At 41.8% G+C, this 18,831-nt stretch overlaps 1 protein-coding gene across 12 annotated transcripts in view; it reads left to right on the top strand.

Moving 5' to 3' along the window:
• MFAP3L (microfibril associated protein 3 like) overlaps nucleotides 1-18,831 on the top strand; it is a 51,503-nt gene that overhangs the window by 12,274 nt on the left and 20,398 nt on the right. For 8 of the 12 annotated variants that reach the window (XM_058308646.2, XM_058308951.1, XM_058309031.2 and 5 more), the window contains exon 2: nucleotides 15,658-16,088. In XM_058308646.2, the coding sequence (XP_058164629.1) occupies nucleotides 15,794-16,088 (295 nt within the window). In that variant the 5' untranslated portion in view covers nucleotides 15,658-15,793. Of the gene's footprint in view, nucleotides 1-14,932; nucleotides 15,067-15,657; nucleotides 16,089-17,542; nucleotides 17,674-18,831 lie in introns of those variants that run through there. The other 4 variants (XR_009188411.2, XM_058309093.1, XM_058308806.1 and 1 more) reach the window with 2 other exon arrangements.

The raw sequence follows: 18,831 nt of genomic DNA on the forward strand, positions 1-18,831 counted from the left end.
CCTTCTGGCCAGTCCCTTCTAGCCCACCTCACCTGCATGTGAAGGAGCCCTACAGGAGTCTCACCTGCAGTTGGATGAGGCCATCTGGAGGGGGTGGATTGGAGATCCAAATGCTTGGGGAGTTTGGGTGGTTTTCTCCTTCATTAAGTTGTCCAGAATGTAAGGAACATGCAAGAAGTTGCATTTGCTCTAGAGAACAAGTTACCGTGTGCTGTTTGGTGCAGAAGCTGTTTCTACAGGCCATCTGCCAAGTCCCAGGGAGCTTGCTGAGCACAGTGATTGCATTTGGTGCAAGGGGGTTTTTATCTGCAAGACTCCCTTGCTCTTCCCTGCTTCTCTCTACCTTTCGCAGTTTCTTTCCTTCTCCAGCCCTATTCACACCCCTGGTTGTCGTGCCATAGAGGGGTAGGTTTGGAACCAACCTAAGAGGTAGGTCTGCACTCAGAGGGATTGGCTCACCCAGAGGTCAACCCCCTAGGAAATGGCAAAATTGAGGAGAGGACCTAATGTCCTCACTCCCGGCTTGGGGGCCTTAAGGGTCCTCTTCACCACCTCACCCCAGAGCTTCTGTGCTTGACGGTATCCTCGGGGCCTGTCCCATTTCTTTTTTTGTTTTTTTTACCATTTTAAGTGTTTTATTTATTTATTTTTTTTTTTAATTTTTTTATTTTTTATTGACTTTGTAATAATATTACATTAAAAATATATATGTGAGGTCCCATTCAACCCCACCCCCCCACCCCCCTTCTCGCCCCCCCCAACAACACTCGTTCCCATCATCATGACACATCCATTGGATTTGGTAAGTACATCTTTGGGCACCTCTGCACCTCATATACATTGGTTCACATCATGGCCCATACTCTCCTCTATTCCATCATGTAGGCCCTGTGAGGATTTACAATGTCCGGTGATTACCTCTGAAGCACCATCCAGGGCAGCTCCATGTCCCGAAGACGCCTCCACCTCTCATCTCTTCCTGCCTTTCCCCATACCCTTTGTCCATTATGTCCACTTTTCCCAATCCAATGCCACCTCTTCTATGTGGACACTGGATTGGTTGTGTCCATTGCACCTTTATGTCAAGAGGAGGCTCAGATTCCACCTGGATGCTGGATGCAATCCTCCCATTTTCAGTTGTAATCACTCTAGGCTCCATGGTGTGGTGGTTGTCCTTCTTCACCTCCATCTTAGCTGAGTGTGGTAAGTCCAATAAATCAGATTGTAGGTGCTGGAGTCTGTTGAGGCTCAGGATCTGGCTATCACATTGTCAGTCCAGAGATTCAAATCCCCTAAATATATCTTAAACCCCAACATTAACTGCACCTCCAGCACATTAGCATGAAAGTCTTATGAAGGGAGATCCCATCTGAGTCCAGATTCATCACACATAAACACCATTTCCAAAGAGGGGCCATCTGCCCTGGTAGTTAACCCCATCGGCCATGACCATAACTCCCATGGGTCTCTTTAGCCCTCAAAGGAACCAATATCTGGGGGTTGTATCTGCTTTATCTGTCTCTCTGACTCTGCTCAGTTGTGCATGAGGGCAAACCTTCTGCCAGCCTCCAGACTCTTTTTTAGAAACTCGTAGCCATATAAACTCATTTCTCCTTTCCATTTCCCCCTTACTTTAGGTCAAACAGCATTTTAAAGTCATGGTATTTTATGTAGACATGGATATTCTGCTGATCCGCATTGAACCTTCCGTATAAGGTCATTTTCCAGTTGCATCATCAGTTGGTAGTTGATAGTGGTCCCTCGTTGCCAGGGAGGCTCATCCCCGGGTGTCATGTCCCACGCTGGGGGGAAGGCATTGCATTTACATGCTGAGTTTGGCTTCGAGACTGGCCACATTTGAGTAACATGAAGGCTGACAGAAGGAAATTCCCAGGCACAAAGTTGCTCTAGGCCTTGTTATTATTTTGGGTTTATCAGCTCACAAGCATAGTCATTAGTATCAGGGGCTCACTGTTGAACCCTCACTCCCTCCCGGTCCCCACCACTGTACCTGGGAGACTGTCGCTGCTCCCCTAGGGACCACGACAGAGCACCACTGGCCAGGAATCCAGTACCCCCCCTACTGTGGTTTTTAATTGTTGCCACTATGAGTATATCCAAACATTACCATGCACCCTGGACATATGTTCTGTACAGCTCCCTGTCAGTCATATATCATCTGTCATTGGTATCCCATACCAGTATCCCTCCATTGCCATTGTTGAAACACTCTGTGATCCAGAACTCCCCGAAATTTGAAGCCCAATATAATGTCATGGTCCCTTACTAGGGAATGGCATATAGCGATGAGTTTAAAGGATAGATAAAGAACTTGGATAAAGTTAGATAAAGAACTTAGATAAAGAATGTTGACTTGAAAAAATTTGTCCCATTTCTTATCCCAGCAACCTGCTTGCACCTCTTTGTTGCATTAGAACCTCAGCTTCCAGGCTGCAGGGTCTGAGACTGGAATTGGCCGAGCAGGTTCTTCTTCATACTGGCTGTCACTTGGAGTGCTGACTGGCTTCCTGTTAGACATTACTCAGTGTCTTGGTCGGATGCTATTAATACTATCCTCCAGGCTCATAATGAGTTAAAAAGCTTAATCATGGACCATCCCACCACAAAATAACCAACTTGCCTTTATGAAATTGTTTCTGTGGGGAACTGCCCTCTCAGTTCCAGACAAGTGAGTTACATTTGACTAGTTGGGGAGCTGTCAGTGTACACTCAAATGGGAGGACGGGGTAGTTTTAAGTAAAAGGACTTTTAATACCAAGGCCTTAAGAGTTTACAAAGTATGCCAGAATCAGCAAGAAGGTGTCAACTCAGCTTCAGGACTGAATCCTGTTAAAGAAAGCATGTTAAGAATATGCTGTCGGAATCAAAACGGCAATGAGCTACCGTCTCACACTGCATAGAATGGCCATTATTTGAAAAAAGCAGAAAACATTAATTGCTGGAGAGGATGTAGAGAAAAAGGAACACTCCTTCACTGCTGGTGGGAATGTAAGATGGTGCAGCCTCTGTGGAAGACAGTTTGGCAGTTCCTCAGGAAGCTAAATATAGAACTGCCATATGATCCAGCAATTCTTCTATTAGGAATATATCCAGAAGAACCGAAACCTGACGCGAACAGACATTTGCACACCAATGTTCATAGCAGCGCTATTCACAATTGCTAAAAGATGGAAACAACCCAAGTGTCTATCAACTGATGACTTGAGAAACAAAATGTCGTATATATATGTATGATGAAATACTATGCTGCTGTAAGAAGAAATGAAACTGGGATACATATGATAACATGGATGATCCTTGCAGACGTGCTAAGTGAAATAAGCTAGGCACAAAAGGGTAATTATTGCATGGTCTCACTAATATGAACTAAATATGAAGAAAAATGCATAGCATTAAAACCTGGAGTATAGGTTATTAGGCGATAAGAGGAGTGCCGAGAAGGGGACTGATGCTTAACATATGTAGAAGTTTTAATTAACTTGATTGTGAAAGTGTGGAATGGAGTTGATGGCAACACATTATAGTGCCTAGAACAAACACAGCTGGTATATAAATGGAGTTGTGACTGAAAAGTGTAGTCTAGGGATGTAAATGTCAACTGAAAGAAAGCTAGAGAATAATCTAGGGACTGAGTAACATAGTGGACCCAGAGGGGGATGAGAATTGTGGTTGATAGTACTAAAACAAGAATGTCATTCTGTGAACTAGCAATTGGAAGGTGGTAAGAATGTGAAGCGTGGGAAAAATACAGTTTATTTAACTGTATGTATGTACTATGGACTGTGGTCAACAACAATGCTATAATATTCTTGCATCAATGCCAAAGATGTACTCAGTTAATAATAGGAGGTGTGGAGAAAATGTACTAAATGTATGGTATAGACCAAGTTAGTGGTAAAATGGTAATGGTCTGATGGTATTATCTTATAATCTGTAACAAACCTTCCACAACAATGTAGTATGTTGGCAGAGAGGCGCTGTGTGGGAATTCCACACATGTGCATGATTGTTTTCTAAGTTCACAACTTCTCTAATAAAAATATGATTTAAAAAGAGAGTATTGCTGTCTGACCTATAGACCGGTGTGCTCTCCAGGCTGCTCAGGGAACATAAGTCCCGTCCTCCACCTAGGCAGTGCCCTGACCGACTGGGGCTTGTGGGCAGGTGGTGAGGGTCAGCATCTCCGTAGCACGTCTTCCTGATACATGGGCACCTCTGGCTGCTTTTTTAGAACAAAGAGATTTGACTAATAGATGTGTCTAGACTTTCAGATATCCGTCACCTCCTGCCAGGCTTCACTCTGGATGTATACTAGATGCATCAAGAACTTCTCAGGAAATGGACTTAAGATAAAATAAAACAAGAATTACAAATTGGAAGAAGAAGTACTGCATATTAGTGGGTGACCTTACGAATTAATTGGACTAGAATGAAATTTTGCATCTCTCTCTCTATATAATCCAAATGAGTAGGGAGAATGCTTTGAAAGTCTTTAAAAAATTTCTTTAAGTGGGAGATGCTAGAAAAAATATTTTACTGGTAGAAACAGGCAAAGAAAGGCAGAAGTAGCTGAAGCTGCTGCTTGTACTCGCATAAATTGAATACGGAATCTGATAATGGTGATGTGAAAGATTAAAGGAAAATGGCAAGAGAGCATCCTAACCTAATCTGCATCGAGGTGTTTTGGGGATTGGCTTGGTAACATAAAGGCACCATCAACCATCTTTCGCATTTCTATTCAGTTCCCAAGTTTGATTTATTCCCTGGACTGTCAGGTTTCTGAGGATATATCTCTCTGATCAATTAAGGATTTACATTAATTAGGCTCAAAACTATTTCAGGCTATTCATTTGGAATGAGAACTTAAAGAATGTTAAACATGTGCTAAAACATCAGTAAGTTCTTCTAAAAGATAGACTTGCGACTAGAATAGCCTTCATTGCATGTCTCAACTGTCAGAACAATCTAAAAATTCCCTTTATGGGACCAAGAGATTTTAACCTAATACTAAACACAATCTGAGCATAAGATCACAGGCTTTTTATTCTGGTTCTAGGCCACTAAATTAATTTTTTGACCCTGGCTAAATCACTTGCCTTTTCTGGGCCTCCCTTTCTCATTTGTTTAGAGAAAAATCTTTGTGAAAAGATATCCAAGTTTTTCAAGGTCTAATCTAGTGCTGTGAATTTTATATGAAAGACCTGTTTTTATTTTGTCTAACAGTAATCACAGTACCTATAAGGAAAACTTTATATAACTTTTCCTCCTTTATAGGAAGTTTGTGATTCCCTTTAAAATGCCATAGCAACAGTTCCCTAAAATATATCTAAGAACCAGTAATACCAAATCCTTTTATTTAACAGGAAATCAGCACTATCACCCTTAATTTGGGTTGATTGCATACTAAAGTTTTTTTTTTTAATGATTTGATGACCTTAAGCACAATAAACATTATATTTCGGAGAGCTTTATTTTTTTTTTTATTTTTATTTTTTAAAGATTTATTTATTTATTTAATTTCCCCCCCTCCCCTGGTTGTCTGTTCTTGGTGTCCACTTGCTGCGTCTTGTTTCTTTGTCCGCTTCTGTTGTCGTCAGCGGCAGGGGAAGTGTGGGTGGCGCCATTCCTGGGCAGGCTGCTCTTTCTTTTCACGCTCGGCGGCTCTCCTCACGGGCGCAAGGCGCGCGTGGGGCTCCCCTACGCGGGGACACCCCTGCGTGGCAGGGCACTCCTTGCGCGCATCAGCACTGCACATGGGCCAGCTCCACACGGGTCAAGGAGGCCCGGGGTTTGAACCGCGGACCTCCCATATGGTAGACGGAAGCCCTAACCACTGGGCCAAAGTCCGTTTCCCAGGGAGAGCTTTATTTTGTACTATTCTGACTTTTAATCAGAAAAAACATACCATGTGGCAAATGTGATGAAGAACTGTATATTTTTATATTATGCACCATCAGAACAAAGTATTATAAAATGACATCTCTGGGCTGAAAGTTCCTTTTTAGGTTTGAAAAATAATGAATTAAAACAGATCAGTTATTGGGAAATGCATATATATTTGTATTTTTTAAAAGCCTCTACAGAGGCTTTGTAGACCCCATATTCTTGCTTCCCCTAAATTGTTCACTGAGCTTGAGCATCTCATCTGGTAGCCATTCACAGCAGTCCAGTAAGTCAGGGGTAGTTATTTGTCCTACACATTAAGTAGCGGGAAATTATCCTAACACCTCACAGTTAATAAGTAAATGATGTCCAAGAATGCCAGTGAGGTCTCTTCTCTGTAGTCTCCATTTCCTTCTAGGGCCAACCACGTTAATAAGATAGACTCTAACTCTTCCCATGAAGAGATAAAAATTTGGGACAGTTGATACATTTAAATGCCATTACTGCTGCTTGCCATCGCAACACCCCTCATCTGGCAGCTCCAGAGGAGAGAGGCAAGCTAGGAGGTGAGGGGAGTGGAACAAGCAGGGTTACCCTGGAATCTGCTAGGTCACTGCTAGCTGATAAACCTTCATGGGGATGTAGCAGCAGATAGGGAGTGCTGCCTAAGGGAGCTGTTAGTTTAAATTCTTCATCTTTGTATTTGTTCAAAACATATGATGTACCTTGTGGATTCCACTGGTGCTAGGTGCTGGTTTGGGGCCAACGAGACTCTCTTTTCCCCATCGAGTCTTTGCCACCGCTGCTTGTAAGGAATGGCATTCCTGAAACCTGCTGGAGTTAGTCTGCCATTACATCCTCTAAATTCCAGTTCCTGTCTCTCTTTGTTGAATATGCCCACTTTGTTCAACCCCACTTAGTTCAACAGCTTGTTCTTTCTCTCCTTCCTGGATATTGTGGTAGCTTCCTAACCACCTCTACACTATCAGCCATGCTATAAGCAGTGATGTTTTCAGACATAAAACCAGCCATGCCACTTCCCCCTTCCAAAACCTGTATGTTTTGCCAGGTTTATGTTTGCCAGTTATTACTGACCAGTCCCTTCCTGGTCTGGACGCAGCGTACCTTTCCCATCTGTTTTGGCTTCCAGTCTTATACCGGCAACCTAGTGTCTGATCATCGTGCTTGGTGCTTTCTAATCACCATTTCTCTGAATATGCTCCTCCCCTTTCTGGATCAGCTTCTCTTCCCTGGTCTACTTGGTGAACTCCTTTAAAACTAACGGGTCACTTCTTCTATAAAGTTCTTGCTGGCTCTTCTAGACCACTTGGGTCTCCTCTCCTGTACCCTCTCAGATCGTGGACATCTCTCTGATGGCGCCGTTGGCACACTGGATTGTAAATGTTCGTTTACTCACCCCTTTCTTCCAACTAGATTCTTGGGTAAGAAGAGTTGTCCCACTTTTGAACTCCTCACACCCGGTCTTGTGCCTGGCACAGGATAATTTCTCAGAGAATGTATATTCATTTGGATTGAATCGATCCCCTCCAGGTACTTCTAAAAGTAGCCTATGAAATAATGTTCCTTCATATTTGTTTTAATATTGTCAATATTGTCTGTATTGGACATCGAAGACAATATTGGAATATTTGTGCTATGAATTGAATCCTACTTTTTAAATTACCTTTAATAGTCAGTAGGAGGAACAGTTTTTGGCATTGTCTCCAATAAGACCTCCCACTTATTAAAACAATTAAGAATCTTAGAAAATATTTCAATTGTTAGGATTTAATACAAGAAGGTCCTGGGTAGCCAGGTATTTTTATAATATCTGCTATTACCTTGCTGCACATTTTTAATGTTCATTATAACATATTTTAGCAATGCATATTGATTTTTAAACAAAGTGAATTTATATGTTGCCTTTTTATTATTTAATAGAATCTAATAAAACAGACAGTAGAAAGCAAAAAAAAAGAAAAAAATGATAAATGATGTTCCTCACTATTTCAGGTAATGATCACATTTGCCATCTAATTAAGGGATTACTACATTCATGTGATTAGGGGCAACAAGAAACTGCACAGAAATAGACCCTAGTACATGAATAGGGAAGAAAAGATGAGAGGACAGTGACGCTTTTTCTGTAATGTGGCTTTGAACATTGAGATAAAACCTAGCTGATTTAGCACTTCAATAATTTATTCTGGACAGCAGTCATTACTTACAGGAATATTCTTCCACAAACTTTCTAGCCTTTGATTCTGGATTTCCATAGTCCATTCAGTTATCACCCTAACTACTTAAAACCTTAATCTTGAAAGAAACAGGGAAGAATGGCCTAGTGAGAATTTTATTGTTACAGTTTTTCTAAGGAATTGCAAAAGAAAATCATTTTAAATTTTGGTGAAAAAAAAAAAAGGCTTGTGTGGATATTTTTCACTAATTATATATGGGAAAGGAAGTTGTATAAATGTATCCATAACTAAAATGACTTCGGTTAGTTGCCAATTTTGAAAAGTTAGCATTTATGATTTAATGAGTATTTTAGTGTCTCTCTCCATTTGTATGGAGTTGGGATTTCCTTTCCCTGCTTCGTAAGTACAAACTATCAAGAACGTGTCTTTAACCAAAAGGCACTCTTTGTGCCTGTGGCATCGTTCCTGTACAAATAAAAATAGTGGCAACTCTCAGTAAATGGTGTGACAAATTCCAGTTGTGTAACTATACAGAGTGTTCATCATAGTGGATAGAGAAAAGCTAGTATTAACAGCCAAGAAAAAACAATAATGTATATTCATTTATTCAAACGCCCTTAAACAAGAGGCCTTTTTCCTCCCAACTGCAGAAATATGTGGTCATAGTCATTTTCAGAAACAAGAATTAAAACTCAGCAAAGCATTTTATTAGACATTTTTAGATAAAATACCATTGTTGATATATAGGGAACAGGTCAAGTTAAAGGAAGAACTAAGTATTTTCTTGTTTTTTTTTTTTAAAGAAAATAAGGTATTCTATGAAGGGTTTCCCAAAGGCCATGAGCAAGCATAGGAAACTTAACAATTTGTCCCTTGTAGCTTTTGTTATGCCCTGGTTTTGGAATCTGTGGTCTTTGTTCTTGTATTTTGAAAGACTGCATTTTAAGCTGCTGGATTATAATATTTGCATTTTTTCCTTAGTAGCTAAAATATTTTTCCCAATTATTTGTAGTGTTACTAGCTGCACTTTTCTTGGTGCTGTCTGTGAGTGCTTGATCTGACCAGCGAACAAAATACATTTTTTAGAATATTTTTCCAGTGCCCAAGGTCATGTTTTATGTTCTTCAGACAGTGCACTGAGTTTGCTCTTCAGCAGTTGCCATTGAATTCCCCGTGTGATGGCAGTGTGTCAGTATTAAGGGAAATCCTTCAGAACCTCCTGCCAGAGTTCCTGCTGTCAAGAAGTTCTCCTTGTAATTGAGAGTTCTTCAACGCGATGTCGAGAACTGTGCAAGATCATATACCACAGAAGGGTTAACAAAGTTTGGTTCAAGATGTAGATACCACGGGAAGACCAGAAGAACTGGGGTCTCTGTGCGCCGTGGGACTCTCAACCTCTAGGAAAGGAAGGTGGAGGGAGGGGAGGCATGCTGGGCAGGAATCAACAAATGTCTACTTCACGTGTCGCCCAGACCAGCCAGTGCCCCTTCTACTAACCACCCACCCTCCCCCCACCCACAGCACCATGAGCACATACTGAAATTATCCGTACCTCTCTCCCTAACGAATCTGTAATTGGACAGGACCTGTGCTGTATCACGCTTTGTAGCATCCCCACCACCCAGTCCCTGGCAGTGTGGCAGCATATAACAAATACTTTTTGTAAAAAACCTCGACTGAAATGACATAGTATGAGATACAGTGAATTCTCTCTAAAAACGATTAGTTCATTTTGTTATTCAGTGCTTTAGTGTCAAAAATAAATTTTCAGAGTTTTAGATAAAAACTATTTGTTACAAGCAATCTGTAAATAATGCATTCCTTTCTCTGTACCATAGCGACTTTTTGTAATAGGCAAGGATGGAAATGAGAATGGGGAGAAAATCAGTGTGCTAACTGAACTTTCAGCATTGAGTTGAAAATCTCTGATTCTCTACATTTTAAGGTCTCGAAGGGAACTATATGATAGTTTTAGAATAGTTGCTGTGTTTCTAGCCTAAAGTGCCTACTGACATTATTAAAAGATAATAGAACAGCAGTATTCCCTTTTTATTTTTTCTAGCAGTGTGCTTTGAAAGTAGAAAACCAATGTGACTCACCTTTGTTTAAAAACAGCTCTTAAGGTCTGCATTTTAAAACTGTTTGATCTTCCATTCCTTGAATTCTCCCTAATTGTGAGGGAATAAAAGGTTGTCTTGTGCATACTATACATATTTATTAGAACCTGCGTCCCTCTTTGTCTTGTCTCTGATTCTCCCCCAAGGCATTTATTTAATCAGGCATCTGCTCTGGTTTAGGCATCAGGGAGTCAGAGATGAGTGACCCTCCTTGCTCCCGCTCAAGATGCTCACGGCAACGTATGCCTAGAGAGGCAGCTCATGCATTTTCAGACCTGCGACCCTGCAGGAGGACCAGAGCTGAAAAATCTATGTAATAGCTTCTGGTGGCGGGATGCGTTCAGTAGTATACTCAACAGAACCAAAAACAAGATATGCTCAAGAAGTATATATTCAGTGCAGGCTACTTTATACGTTATGCTAATAATACTTGTTAATCCAGCAGGGCAGTTAGTGCGTGTGTATATGCACTAGATCATGAATTGTCATGTGCTTGGTGAGCACTTGTCCAAGAACATAGAGCAGATAAAGGTGGTTAGATCCCTGGTCCTGGCCCAGTCTACCGAAAACATGAGGCCAGGCCCTTAAACAGCTCACTATTCTGTATGGAATATATCAGCTTTGCAACCCCCCCCCCCCGCCCCGCCCCGCTCGTTAAAAGAAAACCACAAGTTTTGCCAAGTAAAGGGAAACATACAGACCCATAGCAGGTTATCTGTCCTGCCATTGTTGATTGTGCTAGCGTCCTTGGCCACAGGAGCTCTGCTGGCCACATAATGCCTTGACCTCGTTAGCTTCAGGGAGTGTGGATGTCTTTGGCTCCAAGAAAACTTTTCTTTCCCACTGCATAAATATGTAGGTTGAAGCTGATCTATCCCTACCTGGTACTGCAGTTTTGTCTTACAGAGAATTGGTATAATAATGTCTGCCTTGGAAAAGATCTTCATTTGTGCAGCAAACAATTCATTGAGCATCTAATGGGTCAGGAACAAGTCCTGACACTGCAGGCGCCAAGGTAAATGGGGTACAGTTCTTGCCCTCAACAAGCTTGTGGACTAGTGGAGGAAACAAACCTATAAGTAAATAGTTATGGTATGGTGTTAAATGCTCTCATGGAGGCATGTGCAGAGCACAGTAGTAACACAGGAAGGGGTTCCCAGCTCTACATGAGAGGGAAGGAAATAGTCAAGAAAGGCTTAAGAGAAAAGGTGTCTTTGAGTTAACCAAGAACAAGCAGAAGTTCACCAGGACAAGAACATGAGGAGCAGTATCTCAGCCGAGAGAGAAGTCTGTGCAAAAGAATAAAGAATATGGCTTGTTTGGGAGTTGAGGAAAAGCTAGAACTCAGGGCGCCTGGAGAACAACAGGGGAATGAGGCCAGCAAGTCAGTAAATTCCGAAGACTCTCAAAGTCCACCTCCAAAGCCAGCATCTCTACAGTATTTTCTGTCCTCCCTCTTGCTACGGTTAATGGGGTATTCTTGATTTTATCAAAGTCCAGCCTCCAGTCCTCTTACCTCCAGAATTTCTATCCTGCAGTGACCCCTGTTTCTCTGGCATCATTACGTTCCCTTCTTTTGGGAATATTCCTCTCAATCTAAAAACATTCTCTAATAGGTAATTAAAATTAAATTAGGCCCTCTTTGGATCTCATATCCCCTCCAGTTCTTGAAATACTTCTTTCTCTTTCCTTTTCATTCCTGCCATATTTCTAGTTTCCCTTCTGCTTCATTGGTGGCTCCTACTCAAGTTTCCTTTATTGGTTCCTCTTCCTCTGCCAAATTGGGCCTTCTTGTCTCCTCTAGCCACAGGCTTCAAACTCTTCATGGCCACCACCACCACCGCCACCCCATGTCTTTAAATGTCTTCTATGCAGCTGACTTTCTGATCACTTACCTCTCTCCTCTGCTCATACATTTTCATTTGGAAATCCAGTAGACATTTCAAACTTAACAGGTTCAAAACAGAACTTTTAAAAATGTTTCCATCTTTATGTAGTATTTCTCACCTCTTTGTATGGAACTCCCATCTACCTAGTTGCTCAAGCAAAAACCTACAAATAGGGAAGTGGACTTGGCCCAGTGGTTAGGGCATCCGTCTACCACATGGGAGGTCTACGGTTCAAACCCCGGGCCTCCTTGACCCTTGTGGAGCTGGCCCATGCACAGTGCTGATGCGCGCAAGTAGTGCCCTGCCACGCAGGGGTGTCCCCCGTGTAGGGGAGCCCCATGCGCAAGGAGTGCACCCTGTAAGGAGAGTCACCCAGCGTGAAAGAAAGAGCAGCCTGCCCAGGAATGGCGCCGCCCACACGGAGAGCTGACACAGCAAGATGACGCAACAAAAAGAAACACAGATTCCCATGCCACTGACAACAACAGAAGCGGACAAAGAAGAACACGCAACAAATAGACACAGAGAACAGACAGCTGGGGCGCTGGGGGCAGGGGTAAATAAATAAATAAATCTTAAAAAAAAAAACCTATAAATATTTCAGTAAGCCTTCTGTATTCTATCAGCAGATCTTATTTGAAAAATATATCCTTAAATTGTTCACTTCTCTTTTCTTTCTCACGGTTACCTCTGTAGCCCCCAGGCTCCATTAACTGGTATCTAGTCTGGTGAAAGCTTCCTAAGTCCCAAACTGCTTCCACTCTTGCCCCAACCAACACGCTACAATTTATACTCCACAGTGCCCTGAGTGATTGTTGGTCCTTTTTCTTGCCTCTCCCTCCACTCCTTCCCCCCCCCCCCCCCGGTTTTTGCTGTCTGTGTCCCATTTGCTGTATGATCTTCTGTGTCTGTTTCTCTCTTTTTGTCTTCTCTTCTCGTCTTCTCCTCTAGGATTCAATCCTGGCGACCTCCAGTGTGGAGAGAGGTTCCCTGTCACTTGCGCCACCTCAGTTCTAGATTCTGTTGCGTCTCACCTTGACTCTCCCCTTCATCTCTCTCTTCATTGCATCATCATCTTGCTCACCAGATGGGCACTGGCTTGCCATGGGGACAAGCCTTTACCAGGAGACCCTGGGGATCGAACCTGGGTCCTCCCATATAGTAGACAGAAGCCCAATCACTTCAGCCACATCTGCTTCCCTGAGTGATTGTTTTAAAACAAAATAAATCAGTGGTATAAAGGGGGAAAACCATATGACCAATAGGAGCATCTCAATAGATTTAGAAAAAGCATTTGACAAAATTCGATGTCATATATGTGTATGTATGTATATATACACATATATACATATACGTACACAGACTCACAGGTATGTGAGAATATGTTGTCTATCTAGGAGAGGACATCTATACATCACCCCCAGCTAATATCATATTTAATGGTTAATGACTGAATGCTTTCCCCTTAAGATGGGAAAGAAGCACGGCTGTCTACTCTTGCTACTTCTATTCAGGATTGTGCTAGAAATCCTAGCAAATGCAGTAAGGCAAGGAAAAGAAAACAAAAGATATACAGATTGGAAATGAAAAAGTAAAACTGTATTTACATTGGACATGATTGTGTACAAAGAAAATCCTAAGAAATCTATCTTAAAATGACTAGAACTTATAAATGAGTTTAGCAGGGTCACAAGATACAAGGCCAATATACAGGAATCAGTTGTATTTCTCTGTGCTAACAATAAACAATTTGAAGTTGAAATAAAAATACCATTTACTATAGGATTAAAAAATATGAAATACCTATGGGTAAATTCAAGAAAATATTGTAAGACTTGTAAAACAGAAGCTACAAAGCATTGCTTTTTGTGAAGATCTAAATGGAGAAGTAAGCCATGTTCATAGATTGGAAGATTCAAAATTGTTAAGTTGTTAGTTCTCCCCAAATTGATCTACAAGTATATTACACTCCTGATCAAAATCTCCACAGGTACTTTTGTAGAAATCGATAAGCTGATTCTAAAATTTATATGGAAACACAAGGGACCTAGAACAGCCAACTTAACACTGAAGAACAGCGACAACAAAGGGAGGACTCATGCAACCTGATTTCATGGCTTATTATAACTTACTCTGTGGTAATCAAGCGACTGTGGTTGATATGGTGTTGGCATAAGTATAACCATGTATCAGTAGAACAGAATGAAGAGTTAAGTAATAGACCCGCATATATGTGGTTAATTGTTTCCAACAAGAGGGCAAAGTAATCTATTGCAGAAAGGATAGTATTTTCTACCATTGGTGCTGAATCAGCCAAGATACTTGGTTAGAAACCTGAAGGTATTTTAGGCATGTGGAAAGAGGATCCTGACCTGTCTAAGTACTGGTCAACAGACTGCTAAACGTCACCGAGGGAATGGCTAGAGTTGGAGGTGGTTCATTTATTTTGGCAATAATTGCATGGTTGTCTGATTCTTTCCAGTCGTGCTCTAGCCTCCTGGATGTAGGAGCCAGGATGACAAGTGATGGGCTTGATCAAGGTTGTAAACTGGCAGAAGACAAGGACAAAGATACGGGGGATTGTTGTCTACGTGGTTGTGTCTAGACTGAGACAGAACTGCTGGTGGGGAGGGAGACAGAGGGACTGCCAAAAGTAAAAGGACTGGAAAACACAGTGAGGCCAAATGGAAGAAGTAAGAGATGTAGAAGAATGGTAGGTTGCAGTTTTAAGTGGTTTATTTAGAACATCATAATTATATGGAATTTCAGAATTTAGAATTTGGGGAGGTAAAAGGTCGATAGGGTGGCCAAAGGAGTAGTGGATGAAACGGAGTAAAAAGAACTGGGTGAAGGTTGCATCTTTGGCCATAAGAGTGAAGTCATCCGTAATGTCACCCCATACATATTGATGTTTGCCAGTCTCAGGGAGGCAGATGAAGATTGAAACCAAGGAATTCTGTGAGTGACCAGGAGTCAGTAGATAACAATAACACGAAGCAGAGCTTAAAAGGCATGAAGCTCAGTGGTGCATGGGTTAGTGCATGATGGGGGAAGGAGGGCCCTGGAAGCTCTCCTGGGGAGTTAGGAGAACGCCTGAGTGATTCTGGTGGCGCCCTCCCAAATGGTGTCAGACCTAAGCCGTGATCACTGAGATATACTAGAAGTCACGCTCACCGGAAGAGAAGAGGTTAAGGAACTCCCTAGATGAGCAATCAGGTCATCCACCATGAGGACGGGATGGGGTAGAAAGAGACCCTGTGCTATGACCTGGGAGAAGTGTGGATTGGTTTTTGAATTCTGTGAAGTAATGTGATATCAATGTAATGTAATAAATATATGTGTGTCTATGTAAGAGCTGAATGTTTTAAAAGCAAAAGGAACAAAGTCACGTCCTGTGGAAAATATACCATTTGGGATGTCTTCTGAATTTTGTTTGTTTGTTTAAAAACTATGTAGGCTTGTATTTTATCTGGATTGCTAATATTTTATAAATAATATTTTTTGAGTTTGAATGTTAATTTTTATGTGTGTGTGTTGTTTTTTTAACAGGTTCTTAATCAAGTATCAGCGCTATGGATCTTCAAGGATGGGTTTGTCCTATGGTCTGCTCTGAACAGTGTGTTGTCCAATAGAAGATCCCGTTGGCAAACCATCTCTCAGTTGCCTTACAGAGCAAGCAAAGAAGATGGATCGATTGAAGAGCCATCTGACTGTGTGCTTTTTACCTTCTGTGCCCTTTTTAATCCTAGTATCCACTCTAGCGACTGCTAAAAATGTGACTAACAGCACTTTAAATGGCACTGACTTAGTCCTGGGATCTGTGCCCATAATTGTTGCCAGAATTGACCATATTATAGTCAAGGAAGGGAACAGTGCCTTGATTAATTGTAGTGTTTATGGCATCCCTAACCCACAATTCAAGTGGTATAATTCCATTGGCAAGCTGCTGAAAGAAGAAGAGGATGAGGAGAAAGGAAGAGGTAGGCTTTAAATTCTGTCAAGTGTCCTAAAGTGTAAACACAGACTTGGGAGCCAGCATTCTAATTTTCAGCTGTTCTTATGCAAGTCAGTTTTAAAGATCTCCTTTTTTCTTACTTTTCAAAGGATTCAAAGCCGTAATGCATTTCCCCCCACTCATTGACTCAGAAGAGCCAAGGGCAAACTATTTAAAGTCTTTTAAAAGATCTCTTGGAATTTTGTAATTTGATGCATGCATGTCATCATAGGGAAAAATGTGAAATGGATTTTACCTAAGTATATATTCCATTTATTTTGATTAATGGAAATGGCTTGTGTAAACAGTATGTGGGGTTAATTCGTTGAGTGTGGATTGAAAGATCACACTTCCTAAACCTGTGTGGAAGTTCTCAGCTACCAGCTAGAAATGGTTCTGTGCCTTTGGGGTCCTGGGCTGCCCTTCAGAGAGTGTCTGCTGCACCTGAGGGCAGGAGGGAGGGAGGAGGCAAGAGCAAGAAATAACATGTAGCAATAGGAGAATGCTTGGTTTTTAATGAGTGTGCTTCTGGCTTTTGCTAGTGGCCTTCTGGCCAAAAAGTGTGACTCACCTTCCTGAGCACCTAGCTTATTTCTGCAAAGACCCTAGTCAGAGAGAGGTTTGAGACATTGGGAATTAGTATCCTGCTAGTGAGCACAGTTCTTGTTTCAGATGTCAGAAGTAATTGTCTGGTAACCCAAGCCCTCTCTGATTGACCTGAAGGAACTAATGTACTTTCCTGAGCATTTAATGTGTGGTGAAGTAGGGAATTGAGGGTGGGGGAGTAAAAAGACTATTGTTCAGAAATAGCAGGTTATGAGTTTCTACCGCCCTTTCATTCATATTGTCCTCCCCATTCCTCAACCTTTCAACCAGGGAACAATCCCTGGAACAGTTTCTGCTCCAGGAAAACCTAGTTTTTCATCTCTTTTCCTCATTTTATCTCAACTGCTCTGAAAAGGATCAGAGGCTAATGCCTTGTGGCTCTTTAGGATCCAAGTAAATGGCGTTTTCTTCTGGTTCACAGCTGTGTTCCTCATGGTTAGCACTGCCAGAGGTCTAACGACCTGGTGTGCGGGGTTTCACTGGCATGCTATCACTTACTTTGCTTTCAGTTAGCCGTTCAAGGTTGTACAACATAAATAAGACTTCTTCCCTTTAGTCAACTCTTTCCCCACCAAGTTAAATTATGGGACCATAGAAATTTTAAATTAGAGCTAACATAGTCCATCTCTTTCTTTCAACTGAAATTTGCCTAATGTCCTAATGTTGTTCCTCGATAGAGCTACGACTAGAACCTTCAGTCCTGACAATGGAAGGATGAGGGATTACCACCCCTAGCTCACAACTGGTTTCCTTTCCTACAGCCCCTTCTACAAGTCAAAAGGAAGTGACATCACACTTGTAATGGGTGGGCAGTAACCACAGTAACATATACACCCTCAGGACCCCACACCTCATCTGATCTTTCTGCATGGCTGGGCCACTGCTGGGAATATTGGGGTGACTGAATGGAGGGGAACGAGGACGCCAGGCCTGAATCTACCTTCCACATGGACCCTGAAGCCAAGGTTGTCACTGGGTATTGAAGAGTTGGGTCTAGAGCACTGAATCCTTGAGTCCTAGAGAGGAAGAGAACCAAAGCTGTGCCTTACTGCTTCGAAAAGATGTATATGGTATCTTAATTGAAAAGGGCATGGTCACAATTGACTCAGTTTTTGGCAAGCAAGACTTCTACCTTGCCTTCTTCATCTGTATCTAAAGGGGGATAGTAATCACCTTTGGCTCAGTTTCGTTTTGTGGGTACTGAGGTTGGTTCTTGGAGCATCCTGATAGTACACCCCAAACTAGTGGTAGCCAGTCAAAACCTGAGCTAGCAGGGCACAGAGAACTGCTCCGTCAGAACTGAGCACTCCCATCACGTTCACAGCCAGCAGCCTTGCTGATAAATCAGTTAGCTATTTAAAAATCTCAGAAGGAAAATGCCCCCCTCATGATATTAGTACCTGATGTTCTAGCTCAGGTTTTGTAATCTCAGTGCTTAATAATAGTAATTTCGGCACATACCTAATATGGGGTAGTATACTGGCTACTAAGCAAAACATGGAAAATAGAAATGAAAGATTCAACATCATAAAATATTATAATTTTAGTTACGGAATGAGAACCTTTTAGAGAATCCGTACTCTAACCTATCATTTATGATGGAGAAATGTCCATACTGTAACCATGGTCATAGATTTCCGTTTTCAGGCAGATCCACTGGAAGTTTAAATGTATCAGTAGTTCACTTATAACCCAACAAGGAGGTGACTGAATACAGGATGATAAGGATGATATTAATATCCTAGGACTTTTCCTCCAGAGGCTGGGACTATTGTTAAAACCAGACTAACAAAGTAAATAGTAATTTTCCATAGCAACCACTATAATTTCCTAAGTGCCTTATGTACTGAGGGACTTATTGTAATCCTTACAGTAGCCTGATGGGTAGGTATGAATCTCAGGCACACAGATGAGGCACCATCTGACTGGAGAAGATATTACACAGCCAGAGGATGGTCAGGCTGGTGTTTAATCCGCTCTCTGCCCAACCAGCATCTGCTTGTCCTTCCGGTCTTGGTGTGACCATCAGAGTTAGTCAGTGTTAGGATGGAGGCTGTCCCGTGTGGGTGTTCATGATGTGAGTACATGCAAAAGAATTCACAGTCATCTGGTGAGCTGCTCTG

The sequence above is a fragment of the Dasypus novemcinctus genome, chromosome 1, assembly GCF_030445035.2.
Source record: "Dasypus novemcinctus isolate mDasNov1 chromosome 1, mDasNov1.1.hap2, whole genome shotgun sequence".
In the NCBI taxonomy this organism is placed as follows: Eukaryota; Metazoa; Chordata; class Mammalia; order Cingulata; family Dasypodidae; genus Dasypus; species Dasypus novemcinctus.